The following is a 14,613-nucleotide window of genomic DNA, read 5'->3' on the forward strand; positions in this document are numbered from 1 at the left end:
TCGCGAAGACTGCTTTCCTAGAGGTGGTGGCCCTTTCCTAGGTTTCTGAAAAGACCTGCAGATGAAGGAAAGGGCCTTTAGAATGTAATCCTTTCAGTGATGAGTCTTTTCCCAAACCTGTTCTGCAGTGCTCCTGCAAAGGCTGGTGTGGGAACAAGCAATGTGGATGCAGAAAGCAAAGGGCAGACTGCAATGTGGCGTGCAGCTGTGACCCCACAAAGTGTCGGAACCGACAGCAGAGCCAGGTGAGATCAGTCTTGCGGCCTCTCACCATCCTTCCCTTCAGGCCTCCAGAGTGCCTGTCCTTTTTCTCCTTACACCCTGAACCCTGCAGTCCCTACCCCATGATCCCTACACTTCTTCCTCTGTACCCAGCAAGAGGCATATTTCACTCCTCAGGTATGCAGTCCCCACCCCCACCCCCAGTCCCAGCCCCAGCCTTGTCTGAGAAACTCTGTGATTTCTGAAACAGAACAAGGAACAGGAAAGCAAGAACTTACAGGTAGATAGAGGCACAGGATCAAACTAGTCCAGAGGCTTAGCTGGAACTGTGACAGCCAGGCACTGAGATGACAGCTTCCAGAAAGAAGTTAATCTTTCTGGCATCTTGAGACAATAGTTAGTAGACGCTATGGGAACCAAGCATGCCATGGCTCTAGGAAAAGACCCAAGTTAGTTAAACTGTAGCTGTCTTTTATGTTGCTCCTGGGAGGAGCAAACTGGGAAACAAAATGTGCCCTGAAAAGAGCAGCAACACGCAGGTCCAGTCCCAGTCCCCTTTACTTGCCTTATGCCTGCTTGTGCCCAGGGCAAGAAATCTTTGCCACAGTTCTTGGTGCACAGTACGAGACTCGTACAAGGGTACTGTAGCGGACATTCCTTATGCATTTCCTGAACATTTGCACAGGAATAGTTTTGAGCTGGGGCCTTTTATCTCAAAGACTTCTAAGCTAAGGAAGCATCAGAGGACTAAAGTATATGTATAGGTCAGGCTATGTATAGGTCACTCAGAGACATAATGGAGGCCTATAAGGTTTCCCTGTTCTCATGATTTTTCACTTAGGGTTCTAGAACCCCGAAGCTGCTGCATGAAAGGGTCTCTGCCCGAAACCTTTAGAATTCCATTTCCATCAAAACAGTTTGCTCTTCTCTTGCTTTCATATTGGGCCTCCCCTTAGAAGTCCAGTTGAAGAAAAGCAGCATGCATTTGAGCCAAGGTTCCCATTTTACAGAAGAGGAAACTGAAGTCCAGAGGCAAACTGAGCTAACTTGCCTGATTCACAGCTGGTCCTGGAGACTAACATGAATCCTCAGGCTTTCTGTTTCTACAATGAACAGCTCCAGTTTTAAACCCAGTCCTATGCAGGGTCCCCTTGTGGCCTAAGGGACTTCTGTCCTTTGGATTTTATTTCCTTATCTGAAGTCAATACTAATGCAGATAGCCTCTTAGGGGTGCCATTGCAGGTTTGAGGTAGAAGAACTGTAATCAAAGAAATAAGCTTAGCCTCATCTTGTTTCTTTTATTGTTTCTCTTCTGTGAGACTAGGTCTTGCTAAATACCCCAAGTTGGATCAAATTTGTCATCCCTCTGCCACAGCCTCCCAAATTCTGGGATTACAGGTGTATACCACCACACCCAGTTTGGCTGAATTTTAAAGTTTCCTTCATCATTTGTCTCATTCTAGACATATAGAGGTCCTTGGAGTCTACCTCTTTTTGTTGTTATTTTTTGTTTGTTTGTTTGTTTGTTTGTTTTTTGAGACAAAGTTTCTCTGTGTAACAGCTCTAGCTGTCCTGGAACTCGCTCTGTAGACGGGGTTGGCCTCGAGCTCACAGAGATCCACCTGCCTCTGCCTCCCAAGTGCTGGGATTAAAGGTGTGCGCCACCACTGCCCGGCCTAAAATTTGCCTTAAGTTGAAGGTGTTTTTTTTTTGTTTTGTTTTTTGTTTTGTCTTTTGTTTTTTGTTTTTTTTTTTTTTTGGTTTTGTTTTTTGGGGTTTTTTGTTGTTGTTGTTTTTTGAGTCAGGGTTTCTCTCTGTAAGGAGTCTTGTACTATACACTCTTTTATAAGTGTGCAAACCTCCTACACACAAATTCATTCCTTTGGGGGACAGAACATGTTAAACCCTATGGCTTCTCCAAACAGTAGCTCCCTTAGGTTTGCTTTGAGGAATTGGCTGATCAGGTCCTCAGAGCTAGGGCTCCCTGTTTTGTGACTCAGAGAGATAAATTATAATAAGCCTGTCTGCTTGATTTCAGGATAACTTAGATGCTATTGAGCGAACTCAGGATTCTGAAAGCTCCTTCAAACTGGAAGATCCCACAGAGGTGACCTCAGGATTAAGCTTCTTCCACCCTGTCTGTACAACTCCCAGTAGCAAGGTGTGAAAGACATGAAAAACTGTACTGGCATCCTTCTCGGCGTTAGCGGTGATAGAAGCCTGGAGGGTGTAGTTGTGGGGAGAGAGAGAATCTAATTGCTGGACACTGGCTGGACTGCTTTATCTAATAGAGAGCATTTGTAGGGGATGCCTAGGATTACTCTGAGCCTTTGTCCTGGCTCAGCTGGGCCCATCTATTCATTTCTGTCTCTGTCTTCTTTCCTAGATCTTAAAAGAGATGTGTGATGCAGATCAGGTGCTGGTGAGGAGGCCTGCTCCTGTTCCTTCCTCTGAGCACCCAGAACCGAAAACTTCAGAATCCCAAGAAAATAAGGCCACAGGGAAGAAGAAAAAGCGAGCTCTGGCCAGCAATACCAGCTTCTTCTCTGGCTGCTCTCCTATTCAAGAAGAGTCCCACTGAGCTCATGGTCATCGTCTCTCTCTCTTCTGTCTGTCCTGGACACATTCTCAGGATGCAGCTCAGAGGGGAAGAGGGCGCTGATGACTTGTGTAGCTTTTAGGTCTTGCTATTGAGAAAAGGAGAAAGTGTCACTGAGAGGAAAAGGACCTTTGCTGAATGTTGGCCTTTACAGACTAAGCCCTCCAGCCCCAAACAACTACTTTTCTTCTCCAGAAGGTGCTGAGCCATCTGGAGAGAACCAACTGACCTTCCTGAAGACTCGTAAGGCACCAGGCCCCAGCACAATCTAGCTCTTTTCTTGTGAGCGGTTGGGTTGTTTCCTCACGGAGCTAAGGCCAAGATGTTCCTCTCATGCTCATGTCAGCTTAACGGAGGAGCCTTGTACAGGATGGAAACCTGGCTCAACTCCCTCACCGCACCTCGGGATCGGGGCTGGGAGTTCCCCTGCTCCATTCCAACTCTGGGTTTTAACAGAACCTTCAACTGTCTGTCATGTTAGTGAAGTGAATGAAACATTTTTAAATGTTAAGAAAATAAATAAACCTTAGCTCGTCTACTTTTTAGAGAAGATCCTTTGCTAGAAGAAGAAATAAAATTCCAACGTGTTTTCCTCAGCACCCTGGGAAAACTATTAAGGAGATCTATTACAATTTCCCCCAAAATCCAAAATACTTCCTTTTTCGGGGAAGGCTGCCTAGTTTTCTGTTTGTTTGGTGTTTTGTTTACAGGGATAGGGATTGACACGGGCAAACATTCTGTCGCTGAGCCACACCCTGACCCAGTTTCGTCCCCTCTCCTAGAGACTGGTGCAGAACATGGTGTCTCGGCTCTGCTGCTCTAGGAAGTGGGAATGACACTGGTGAAGCCAGTGTCCCCACATTTAGTGAGCATCCCCAGCACCCCCCCCCTTCCTGCCATATTTGTATTTGCTTCTCACCAAAAAAAAAAAAAAAAAAAAAAAAAGCCCAAGGTCGATAGGAGCCTGTACTTTACAGATAAGAAACTAGAATGTCAGCTTTACCATACTATAGCAAATGCCTGAGAATGGGTTTGTTTTAGCTCATAGTTTCGGAGGTCCTAGGCCATGGTTAGTAGCCCACATCAGATCATGACAGACATATACTATGGTACAAAGCTGCTCATGGCCAGAGTGGAAAATAGAGTGGACGGATCTGCGTCCCATCACCTTTTCAGGAGCATACCTCCTCCTCAAGTATACTAAAAACACTGCACAAGAAGCTACCTCTTATTCTTTCCACAACCTCCCAAATGGTACCACAAGCCAGGGAGCAAACCTTGAACATATGGGCCTTTGAGGGAACACTGAAGATCTAACACACAATAGTAACGAGGTACAGAGAAGTAGTTACATAGAGTTACAATATTCGTGAGGAACAGGACCTAATGTACATTTACTATATGATTCTTCCTCATGCCCTGCAATCTGATTAATGAGTGTGGCACCACGCTGCTTTTCAGTTACAGAACAAAACTACCGGCCCCTTGCTTTCTCCCTTGAAAAGGGAGAGGAGGGACAAGGCTTACTTTTTACCATACACCAGATTTCTCATCTCCAATTAAAAGCTTGGGGGGGGGGGTGCAGCCTTGCAGTACCACATACAGGCTAGATTTGAAGCCTTTTGGGAGTTTGCAAGCCTTGAGACTCATATCAATGCATATTGAATCCTGCTCTGCCCCCACCCTCCCCCTCCACTCCTAAAAAGCTCACAAACCATCCCCACATACAAGAAAGGCAAGATTCTAGAATCCAACACAACCCAAGCAAAGAAAGGAAATTGAAAAGCAACCTGCCAAGAACGACTCCCGGTGGAGGACGAGGTGACCCGCTGGCCCTCCCTGGCTTCCTGCCAGCAAGCAGCCTTGCTTCTCTTTGCATTTTAATTCTGAGAGAATTAGGGGATCTCTGTCATTGCCAACTAGAGCCTGTGGATACAATGGGAAAGCTGAGAGGGAGGGGACCAGCTCCTGGCAGAAGAGAGCCGGTCTCCCTCGCCGGTTGAAATTGAGTGGGGGGTGGGGGAGGGGAAGCCAGCTTATCTGTCACAAGTCATCCTTCCCCGACAACACCCCCGATAGTGCTAATGCACAGACCCCAAGTCACTGCATCGGCCATAATGCAAGAGCTGTCTGTCAGCCCCTCCAAGCTCACAGGCAGCTCCGCTTGATGCTAAGCTGACCACAACTTGCCAGGCCACCTCCTCTTGATGCCGGCCGGAGTAACTGTTTCTTTTGTACATGTTCATCTTCCAAAAGCCTGGTGTCCCCGTATACACTCCTGAAGCGATTCTTGAAATGATTCAGTGTTCAGGTAAACAAGGCAGCAAGACTGATGCCCTGAATGAGCATCTCATGGGCAGTGGAGTGAGGCCTGTTGAATACATCCACGGGGACCCCCTAGTCCAGAAATAGGGCCACTTGTTGCCCAGAGTTCATAAGGTCACTTTAAGAGCATCTCACAGCTGGACCTCGCCGAAGTGCGAATAGCCAAGAGGAAAGGGAAGCTAATGATTGGAAGTTGTACTCCTAGGAAGCTTGAGACTTCCTCGTATGCTCAAGAGTTTCCAGGGGACTGGCAGGGCCCCTTCTCCTCACTGCCAAGTTGCGAAGTTGCGTGGTCACCTCCCCCCAGCTCCCCTCCCGCCTGTGCTTTGCCCTCAGCCCTCGCCTCCTAGAACCAGGACAAAGCCCTCTGGCAGTGACTGGGAGGGAAGCAGGAGGAGGGACAGAGGAATGGGGAAGGCTGCACAAAGGAATTCCTCACACCAAGCCCCCTGGCCGCCAGCTCCGGCGGCTGGCGAGTAAAGAGCCCACCTCCTTTCCCGCTCCCTCGCACCCATCTGGCTGGGCTCTGGCCACAGAGCTTCTTCAGGCCTGCCGAGAGGACCCACACTTCTTCCTGTAGGTGGCAACAGTGACACCTGTTTGATCAGTGAGGCTGAGCCAGGGACTGCCAGAGGGAGGAGGCAGACTACTCGGAGAGGAGCTGGGAAGCAGAGCTGCGCACTCCCTGAGTACAAGGTGTGAAGGGCCCGGGAAGGCTGGGTGTGGCAACCGGTGGGAGCCGGGAAGCGAGGACCTGCTCAAGCTGGCAGGGATGGAGTCCAGGGGGTCAGGCAGCACCCCTCTCAAATTCCTTGCTCCGGGTCTTTCAGACTGGCCAGATCTTGGTCCCATCTTCCAGGCAGCTCTGGAAGAAGGTAGGACTCTGGAAATCTGGGGTACAGGGGTATATAGTGGTGCTCAGGACAGGCTACGGTAGCCCAGCTCCGAGATGGGAAGAAGCAGGGGCCTCGCTTTGGGTTGACTACAGTCTGGAAAGGGACCCACAAGGTAAAGATTTCCTCCTTCTCCAGGCCCCACCCCTCCACTCCCTAGACAGACCCTCCTTTCCCAAGGGGAACTTTGAGTAAGGGGGCAGTTTTAAGAACAGACACCCCTTTCCTCCTTGCAGGAACCCTGCCACTGTGCACCTCTTAAGACGCTACAGCGTGAACAAGGGGGCCCAGTCCCTTTGTACAGAACAGTTACTGGAGAGAGAGAGAGACAGAGATTGATTATCCAGGGGCTCCTTCACATTTTCAGTCATTTTGAGACCCATTTGTGCTGGCAGTCACTAGTTCACTAGTGTACACACATGTCCATATGGTGACAAATCACACACAGTCAACCTGCTTACATTGGAGGTTCCGTAGTAGACTTCTCACCTGCTTCAAACCGTCCACCTACTCGCGTAGAAGCACAGGCCCATGACCAGCCCAGTGTGTGGATCAGCTTGGTCTCAGCCATACTCAGAAGCACAAGGTACAGGAATACTCTGCTCCAAGACAAGTCCCCTGCCACCACCACCACCACCACCCTACACACACGTACATGCAGGCACACGCGCACGCACCTTTGCCCTGTGTGTGTATTGTACTTTCATTAAGGATAACTCTGAGGGTGGGGCCCCTGGGAGGGGGAAGGTGAGAGAGCTGGGTTTCTATTTGGGGTGGAGGGTGACTGTTCGTGACGACTGCACAGGAAAGGACAAGGCTAGTGTGGGGGGACTTGGATTTTCTGGACCGTCCAGACAGGAAAGGGGCTCCTTTAGAAGCCTGGGAGTAAGGGATCCAGGCAACCAGCTCCCCTCCACTCTTCTTAGCAGTGCCCCCAACCCCTGGGAAGTGGACACAGAGAATCTTTCAGTCAGGGCTTTGTGGTTTGTACAATCTCCGTATCCATAGCAACTCGTCCACTTGCTGTGCCTCCCTTAGCCCGGGGTCAGAATTGGAACCACTGCTTCAGGTTACTCCTGCTTCCTGGGTTGGAAGACAGCGTTGGGCCGCCTCATGCTCAGTCAAGTCTGCCTTAACTTGCTGAACTGAGTTTGCCCCACCCTGGGGGCAATTTCTCCTGTTACTCTGGGCAAGCACTCCACCCCCAGATCTGGATATCATTAAAGAAGAAGGAACTAGAGAGACTAGGTACACAGTATGCCTGCAAAAAGGTTGGGCCACTGCCTTCCCAGGTATCAAAAATCAGGGGCAATGGAAGAATCCAGGAACGGTCCCTGTTTCCCAGGCTTGGGGCCAGTCACCTTATCAAATCCAGAGCTCTGGGTCTGGCCTGTGATAACAAACCCTCTTGCTACGTAGCAGTCCAGGCTTCTCCCTACCTGCCCCAGGCTCCTCATTTACACGGGAAGGGAGGCTGAGATCTGTCCTCTATCAGATTTCCCTGATGGCTGTGTCCCTGCCCCCAGGTCTTCACCATGACGGAGTCTCCCGGCTGCTGCTCCATCTGGGCCCGCTGCCTCCAGTGCCTGTATAGCTGCCACTGGAGGAAATATCCTAAACAGAGGATGCAAACCAGCAAGGTGGACTAGGGATGGGGGGGGGGGGCAGGCCTCAAGTTAGAAAAAAAAAAAAAACGGCTGCTTGGAGGGACTGTATTCATAGGCAGCTGGGAGGAAGGGGTTTTCGCTGCCTCAAATACAAGAAGAGCAGCTCAGTGCAGGGCAGGAAGCTGAGTTGCCATGCCTCTGAGCATGAAATGGGGATCGGCTGAGAGCTTCTCCCCTGCCCCTTCGCAGTGCGACTGCATCTGGTTTGGCCTGCTCTTCCTCACCTTCCTCCTGTCCCTGGGCTGGCTGTACATCGGGCTCATCCTTCTCAATGATCTACACAACTTCAACGAGTATGTCGCGTACCACCCACCCCTTCCTCCGCATACCAGCCAACCTACTTCCTACCCCGTGCTCAGCCTCCCTTATCAGTCATCCCAGCTCTACATGGCCCCTGAATCCCAGCATTCCTAACCACCTTAGAAAATTCCAAGAGACCTTCCCAGTCCCTGGAGACCTTGGCCCTATGAAGGAAGCATTTCCCCTCCTCCCATCTAATTATCTTCCTGGATCTAGCCACCTCAACTCTCAACTCTCTTCAGGTCGCCTCCTCCCCTTGAACACCTTCCTTTATGCTCCTACAGATTCCTCTTCCGCCACTGGGGTCACTGGATGGACTGGTCCCTGGTACTCTTGCTGGTCATCTCTCTCCTGGTCACATATGCATCCTTGCTATTGGTTGGTCCAGGGATATCTGGCCTAACTCCCACATAAGCCCCTTCATTCCTGCTCAGGTCTACCGTCTAGTTCTCATTCTAGCCACTGAGGGGAGGACGATAATTCTTGGGTGGGAAGGAGATGCCAGCCTGCAAATCCCCACTCAGCAAACTTGCTTTCTCCTGGAGCCTCCTAAGTGCCCCTCCCCTCTGTTCCCAGCTCCTGGGCCTGCTCCTGCAGCTCTGTGGCCATCCTCTGCATCTTCACAGTCTCCACAAGGTACAATGAAGTGGAAGTGAGGGAGCAGGGATGCCGGCTCCAACACTACGATGGCCATTTGCTTAAGGAGTTCACTTTTCTATCCCTGGGGTCCGGGCCAGGACCTGAAACCCAGCACATACTGAGTGGAAGGATAGGGGATGTGTTCCGGAAGGGGAAGAATCCCATGGCAACAGAGTAACCATGAGCCTCTGTTGACAAGGAAGGCGCATTCATTCCTCCCTTGTCCCAGGTGCTACTGCTCGTCGTTGTGCTTCTGGTGGCCGCTGGCCTGGTGGGACTGGATATCCAATGGCGGCAGGAGTGGTACAGTTTACGGCTGTCCCTGCAGGTGAGTGGCTGATCTCCACTGTCTAGGTGGATGCCGTGGCCCATGGCCAGTTCTGGAACACGACATTGCCCCTGGTCCTACGAGACTGCAGGTCTCTCTGAACTCCGGAAGTTCATCCCTAAGGGCCTTTCTCATCAGCTGTCACCCACAGGCCACAGCCCCGTTCCTTCACATCGGAGCAGTTGCTGGAGTCACCTTCCTGGCCTGGCCTGTGGCTGATACCTTCTACCGTATCCACCCAAGAGGTGCCAACTTCAGCCCGTGCTCCCCCTCCCTGGTCACCAGTGCCTCCTCCCACTGCTCCTTCAATTTCTTGTACCTGAGCTCTGCTCTCTGCCCCTAGAGCTCCATCTCTCTTGTCGCCTTGCCCCACAGCCTGTCCTCCACTTTCTACAGGCCCCAAGGCTCTACTACTGTTCCTATTTTTTGGAGTCACTCTGGTCATCTACTTGGCCCCCATATTCATCTCCTCCCCCTGCATCATGGAACTCAGAGACTTACCCCCCAAGCCTGGGCTGGTGGGACACCGAGGGGCCCCCATGGTGAGTGACAGGCAGAAACCTGGGCGAGTAAGGGAGAATCTCTGCTCATCTAGGCTTCAGCCACCAGGCCTGTGGGTTCCCAGGCCCCCACCCTTCCCCGTTACATCCTCACTGACTCCCTTTCCCAGCTGGCCCCCGAGAATACCCTGATGTCCCTGCGGAAGACAGCTGAATGTGGAGCTGCTGTGTTTGAGACAGATGTGATGGTCAGGTGATGGAGGGTGGGGCCAGGGGGTTGGTGGGCTGAGGGACACAGTGGAGGCTCTCAGAAAAAGATGGTAGCCCCAGAGCTTGATGCCCTGGCACTCATTGTACCCTCAGCTCTGACGGAGTCCCCTTTCTCATGCATGATGAGCGGCTGAGCAGGACCACCGATGTAGCCTCTGTGTTTCCAGAGCGAATGTCAGCTCACAGCAGTGACTTTTCCTGGGCTGAACTGCAGAGACTCAATGCCGGAGCCTGGTTCCTAGAGGTGAGGGCTCCAGCCAAGAAGAGGCCACCACCTCGGTGGCACTCAGGGCAGAGTTCATTCCAGCAATATGGACTTGCTGTACCCTGTGCTGGTCAGTTAGAACATTCTCTGCCCTCACGTCACTCCCACATAATAAGGAGAGCCTGAGCAAAAGACAATTGGAATCGGAAATAGAGCAATAAAAATACTTCTCCTGGGCCGACTGGAGTGAGCTCCACTGTGTGGCAAAGCAAGAACGGGGAACTAGTTCTGCCGTGTTAGGATAGGCCCCCGAGCCTTGACTAGGCAAGCACCCCACCACTGACATACACTCCAAAGCCTTGCTTGGGACGTGGAGTTCTAGTTTGAGGGAAGAGCATGGGTAAGGGCCAGAAATACAAGTAGGTTTCTAGAAAACAAAAAGTAGCTGAATGGAACTGGTAGATTCAATTCTTGGGAGTGGTGGGAGGCAGGCCTTGAGCTTAAGGAATTTTGAAGGTTGGACATTGAAGTGTTGACTTTGATCCTCTAGGCAGTGAAAAGTATTTAAACGGATATTTTAATTTTACACTACCTCTTTTCCTGATTGCAAAAGTAATATTTGTTCATTGTAAAAAATATCAGAAAAATAATTTATGAATTGGAATCTCCCATAATCCAGCCATCTAAAATATTCACTGATATTCACTGTGTGTACATATGTTTTTTCAAAAAGATAAGATCGCAACACAGACTTGCAGCTTTCTTTTTCTTTTCTAAGTTTAATCTGATGGCATAGTAGAGTAATTAAGAACCAAGAATGTCTATGTTTGAACTTTGGCTCTGGCACTCGATAGCAGTGGTGACCCTGGCCAATGATCCCTAGCCAATCTGTGTCTCCGTTTCCTATTTGTACTGCAGGAATGATTGTGGTACCTCCCTTCTAGGGCTCTCAGTCAGATTGTCAGTTCAGACACCAAGTCCCCTGCACATAGCCGACACTCACTGTTATCCAGGTTTGTCTGTGTCAGGACTGGAGGCCGTTCGTTGATAATAAGGGAAGACAGGCAGAATGGCAAAGGCTTGCAACAACCCCCGGGAGGAAAGGGAGAACAGGCCTATCAAGAGCAAGCGAAAGCTCTGTCAAGCTACAGTGAGCAAAAGCAGGAAATACAACACTCAGAGTCCCCAGGCTGGGGGCTGCCCGAGACAGTGTGCAGCGCCCAGTCCTGAAGGTGGAGGAGGCAGACGGCTGTAAAACGGAACCAGAGTGTAGAGGGTGTACGAAAGGTGGAAAGGAGCCTCTTGAGAGCACTGTGGAAAGTAATTCAAGCTGAGGCTGGACTCTATAGATGAGGATGCGGCTGCAACAAGAAAGGAACCAAAGGACCAGGAGGAAAGCAAAGGCTCAAGGTCACCAGGGTCTCTCTGAGACGGAAGAGATGATGTAGTAGGAGAAAAGAAGGTACAAACTGGAGGGGTAGGAGGCTGAGGCCATAGGGTAAGATTAGATGGAAGAAAGCAACACTTTGGAGAAAGAAAGACCTTGGCTAGAGGTGGACAGAATCAGGGCCCACTTGGTGAGACTGAGAGCCGCTAGCTGGCTATGGTGGCTGACGTCTTTCGTGCCAGAACTTGAGAAGTAGAGGCAGCTCCCTGTGAGTGCAAAGCCAGCATGCTTTATATAGCTACGTAACAAATTCCAGGCCAGCCGGGACTGCATAGTGAGACCCTGTCTCAAAAATGACTAAATGAATAAACAAACCAATAAACAAATAGCAAGTGCTGGGGGGAAAGCTGGAGACTTCTTGTAGTGTTGAAATCATTTCCCTCTCTTATAGAGACAGCCGTTCTGGGGGGCCAAAGAGCTGTCAGGCCCTGACCGGCAGGAGGCTGAGAATCAGACAGTACCAGCATTAGAGGAACTACTGAAGGAAGCGGCAGCCCTCAACCTCTCCATCATGTTTGACTTGCGCCGACCCCCAAGAAACCACACATACTATGAGACGTTTGTGAATCAGACACTGGAGGCTGTGTTGAATGCAAGCGTGCCCCAAGCCATGGTGATGTTGTCCAGGGCTCCCAAAGTCCCCCTTTTGCCCCCATTCCCAACCTACCTTCCTTCGGCCATGATGGTTTCAAGGCTGCCTCCTGCCCTCACCCTCCTACCCCAGATCACATACTCCATTCTGTGGCCAAACATCTCTGTACCTGTCCCTGGAATCCCTAGGACTTGCTCAGTTGTAGACTCATCTTCCCTGAACCACAGGTTCTTTGGCTGCCGGATGAAGATCGTGCTTATGTGCGGCAACGGGCGCCCAGAATGCGCCAGATCTACGGCCATCAGGGTGGTAACGGGACAGAGGGGCTCCAGTTTCTCAACCTACCCTATCAAGACCTGCCAGCGTTGGATATCAAGTGAGTGCCAGGGGAGAGGAGCCCCGAGGTTGACTGTCAGGAAAGAACCAATGCAGGGGGTGCAAAAGCTATTCCTTCATTCCCACAATGGATACCTAGGGGATGATTGCTATATATCATGTAGCATTTATTGTAGGCTTAAAGAAAGACATGTGAATAAGATGGGAAAGCTCCTGGCTTTCATGGAACTTAGGAACTAGCAAAAGATGTAGACAAGAAATCACCTAAAATACGTTTATGTTGGGTAGTGATATTAATAACACATGGTGCAGTAGTGACGGGGGTTTGGGGTAAGGAGCCAGGGAAGCCACATTAGGAAAGCACTGAAAAGGTGATGCTCCAGCTGAGTGCCAGATGACTGCAAGGAGCTAACCAAGGGAAAACCAGAAGAAGCCCGGAGAGAATAAAGAGCAAGAAAGGGAAAGAGGAAGCTGAAGAGGTAGACAGAGACCAAACTGGATAGGGCTCTGGAGGACATGAGAAAGATGTTCGTGATTACTCGACACCACAGAGATCTGTATAAGAGGATGGATCCAGGGCAGAGAGTCTGACATGAGCTGGGCAGATTCTGGATGTTCCTCATTTCTTTCCCACTTCCCCAGGGCACTGCACCACAACAATGTCTCCGTGAACCTATTCGTAGTGAACAAGCCCTGGCTCTTTTCCCTGCTCTGGTGTGCAGGGGTAGACTCAGTCACCACCAACGACTGCCAGCTGCTACAGCACATGCGTTACCCCCTCTGGCTTATTGTAAGGGCTCTAGAACTGTCACTGTCCGTCTCCCATCTCTGGTTCTCATTAAACCTGTCCTCTTCCATACTGATTTACCCCCATATGCCACTCTTGGGGGCTCTGGCCACTGATGTGCCTTTTGTATTCCCATAGCCCCCTCAAACTTACTTAATGATATGGATCATCACCAACTGTGCCTCCATTCTACTGCTTTCATGTATCTTCCTCCTCCGAGGGTGAGTGCTTTTGCCGTGGTCCCCTGGGTCTTTACTTTCCCAAGACCCCAGGTAAAAAGGCCGATTCTGACTCACATATGCTGCCCGGGATTGGGATTTGGTCCAGTCCCATTGATTTTTAAGCTTTCCTTATGCCAATAAATTGTTCTGACCCTGGGAAAAGCAGTTTGGAGACCCCCTGGGTTGGAAGGAAGGTCTTGCTGCAAGTTGGTGGCACTCACAATAGAAAGACTTTCTCTCCATAGGAGATGTGCTAAGAGAAACAGAGCTGGTAAGAATGTCCCTTCCCTTCTCATTTTCTCCTCCTAATGCCCCCACCCCTTGCTTCACCCCCTGTGTGACCCACCTCTTCTCCACTTCCCTAGGCTTAGAAACAGCCGTGCTGCTAACCAAGATCAACAACGTCACGGCGGAGTGAATGCCCAACCCATGCTCCCATCATCTGCAGGCTAATGCCGGTGTGCACTGGCCAAGGGGAAAGCAAGGAGCCGAAGTGGAATGTCCCGGAAGAAAATGTTTGCAGGAGGGGAACGTGGCTTTTGAACTAAGAGGGCCCTCTGTCCAGATGGTGGGCATGTCTCAAGCTGCCATGGAATTCGCTGCCTCTGATATTTTGACAAAAAAAAATTAGTTGGAAAGACAGTGAGTGACAAGAAGTTACTCCCCAAATGAAATTCAAACAGGGAAGTGAGAGAGATTGCCAAGATAATGCCGTGGGCCTGTGTGCACATGTGCTTGGGTAGAAGACGCGGGGTGTGTCAGGCTGAGATAGCTCAGAATGATGACTGAAGGAAACATGGCAAAATGGCCTTTCCTGGAGTACTTTAAGATGAGGAAGACAGTCCCCACTCTATGCCCTTTCTCTCCTCACCCTCTCAATTTAGCTCCTTTCCTGCCTACAGGTTGGGAGCTAAAAAGCTCATTTAGCAACGCAATTCTGTGCCTACGGTGGCTTTTTGTTGTGAGCAATGAATGGTTCCTGTATCTTGCCTGTTAATCTGGTATTCAATGAATTTTTAATTGTCATTTGGTCACAGTCTAATCATTTCAGTGCTGGGGCTGGAAAGGATGTGCATTCCATCTGGAACTGAATGTAAAATGACATTGAGAGGTCATCATCACCGGGAGATTTGCGGGCGGGAGAGGGAAGGACTGATACCTCCCCAGCAGGCTGAAGAGAGAGGCTGTGGCCTCTGTCCAGGGTGGCCCAGGAGCTTTGTGCAGGGTTGCATTGTAGCTCCACCTTGTGGTCACTGGCCCCGAGAGGGCTGGCTCCCTCGCC

At 50.4% G+C, this 14,613-nt stretch overlaps 2 protein-coding genes across 8 annotated transcripts in view; both read left to right on the forward strand.

Moving 5' to 3' along the window:
* Kif4a (kinesin family member 4A) overlaps positions 1-3,359 on the forward strand; it is a 117,838-nt gene extending 114,479 nt beyond the window's left edge. For all 3 annotated transcript variants that reach the window (XM_037198838.1, XM_028883915.2, XM_028883916.2), the window contains 3 exons: positions 129-245; positions 2,261-2,383; positions 2,609-3,359. In XM_037198838.1, coding sequence (XP_037054733.1) covers positions 129-245; positions 2,261-2,383; positions 2,609-2,803 — 435 coding nt within the window. In that variant the 3' untranslated portion in view covers positions 2,804-3,359. The remainder of the gene's footprint in view (positions 1-128; positions 246-2,260; positions 2,384-2,608) is intronic.
* A 2,152-nt stretch (positions 3,360-5,511) lies between these two features.
* Gdpd2 (glycerophosphodiester phosphodiesterase domain containing 2) lies at positions 5,512-14,357 on the forward strand. 5 transcript variants are annotated; one of them, XM_037199051.1, is made up of 17 exons: positions 5,540-5,842; positions 6,508-6,625; positions 7,566-7,679; positions 7,896-7,999; positions 8,291-8,384; positions 8,583-8,642; positions 8,875-8,973; positions 9,125-9,218; positions 9,370-9,515; positions 9,644-9,726; positions 9,837-9,987; positions 11,787-12,008; positions 12,215-12,363; positions 12,966-13,113; positions 13,249-13,331; positions 13,577-13,602; positions 13,697-14,357. In XM_037199051.1, exons 3-17 carry the CDS (start codon positions 7,575-7,577, stop codon positions 13,747-13,749), a joined length of 1,617 nt encoding a protein of 538 aa, XP_037054946.1. In that variant the 5' UTR covers positions 5,540-5,842; positions 6,508-6,625; positions 7,566-7,574; the 3' UTR covers positions 13,750-14,357. The 5 variants fall into 5 exon arrangements, 4 of the variants coding, with proteins under 4 accessions (XP_028739751.1, XP_037054948.1, XP_037054946.1 ...); XM_028883918.2 differs by lacking the exon at positions 6,508-6,625 and having other exon boundaries at positions 5,512-5,842; XM_037199052.1 differs by lacking the exon at positions 6,508-6,625 and having other exon boundaries at positions 5,839-6,021.
* Positions 14,358-14,613: the final 256 nt, after the last annotated feature.

Source organism: Peromyscus leucopus, chromosome X, assembly GCF_004664715.2.
Source record: "Peromyscus leucopus breed LL Stock chromosome X, UCI_PerLeu_2.1, whole genome shotgun sequence".
Lineage (NCBI taxonomy): Eukaryota > Metazoa > Chordata > Mammalia > Rodentia > Cricetidae > Peromyscus > Peromyscus leucopus.

What these genes read in the sequence shown, in the direction of transcription:
- Gdpd2 (XM_028883918.2), top strand. Translation starts at nt 7,575, where the DNA reads ATGACGGAGTCTCCCGGCTGCTGCTCCATCTGGGCCCGCTGCCTCCAG. An exon ending in GTTACCCCCTCTGGCTTATT is followed by an intron (nt 13,114 to 13,248) that starts GTAAGGGCTCTA and finishes GTATTCCCATAG; the next exon opens with CCCCCTCAAACTTACTTAAT. An exon ending in TGTATCTTCCTCCTCCGAGG is followed by an intron (nt 13,332 to 13,576) that starts GTGAGTGCTTTT and finishes TTCTCTCCATAG; the next exon opens with GAGATGTGCTAAGAGAAACA.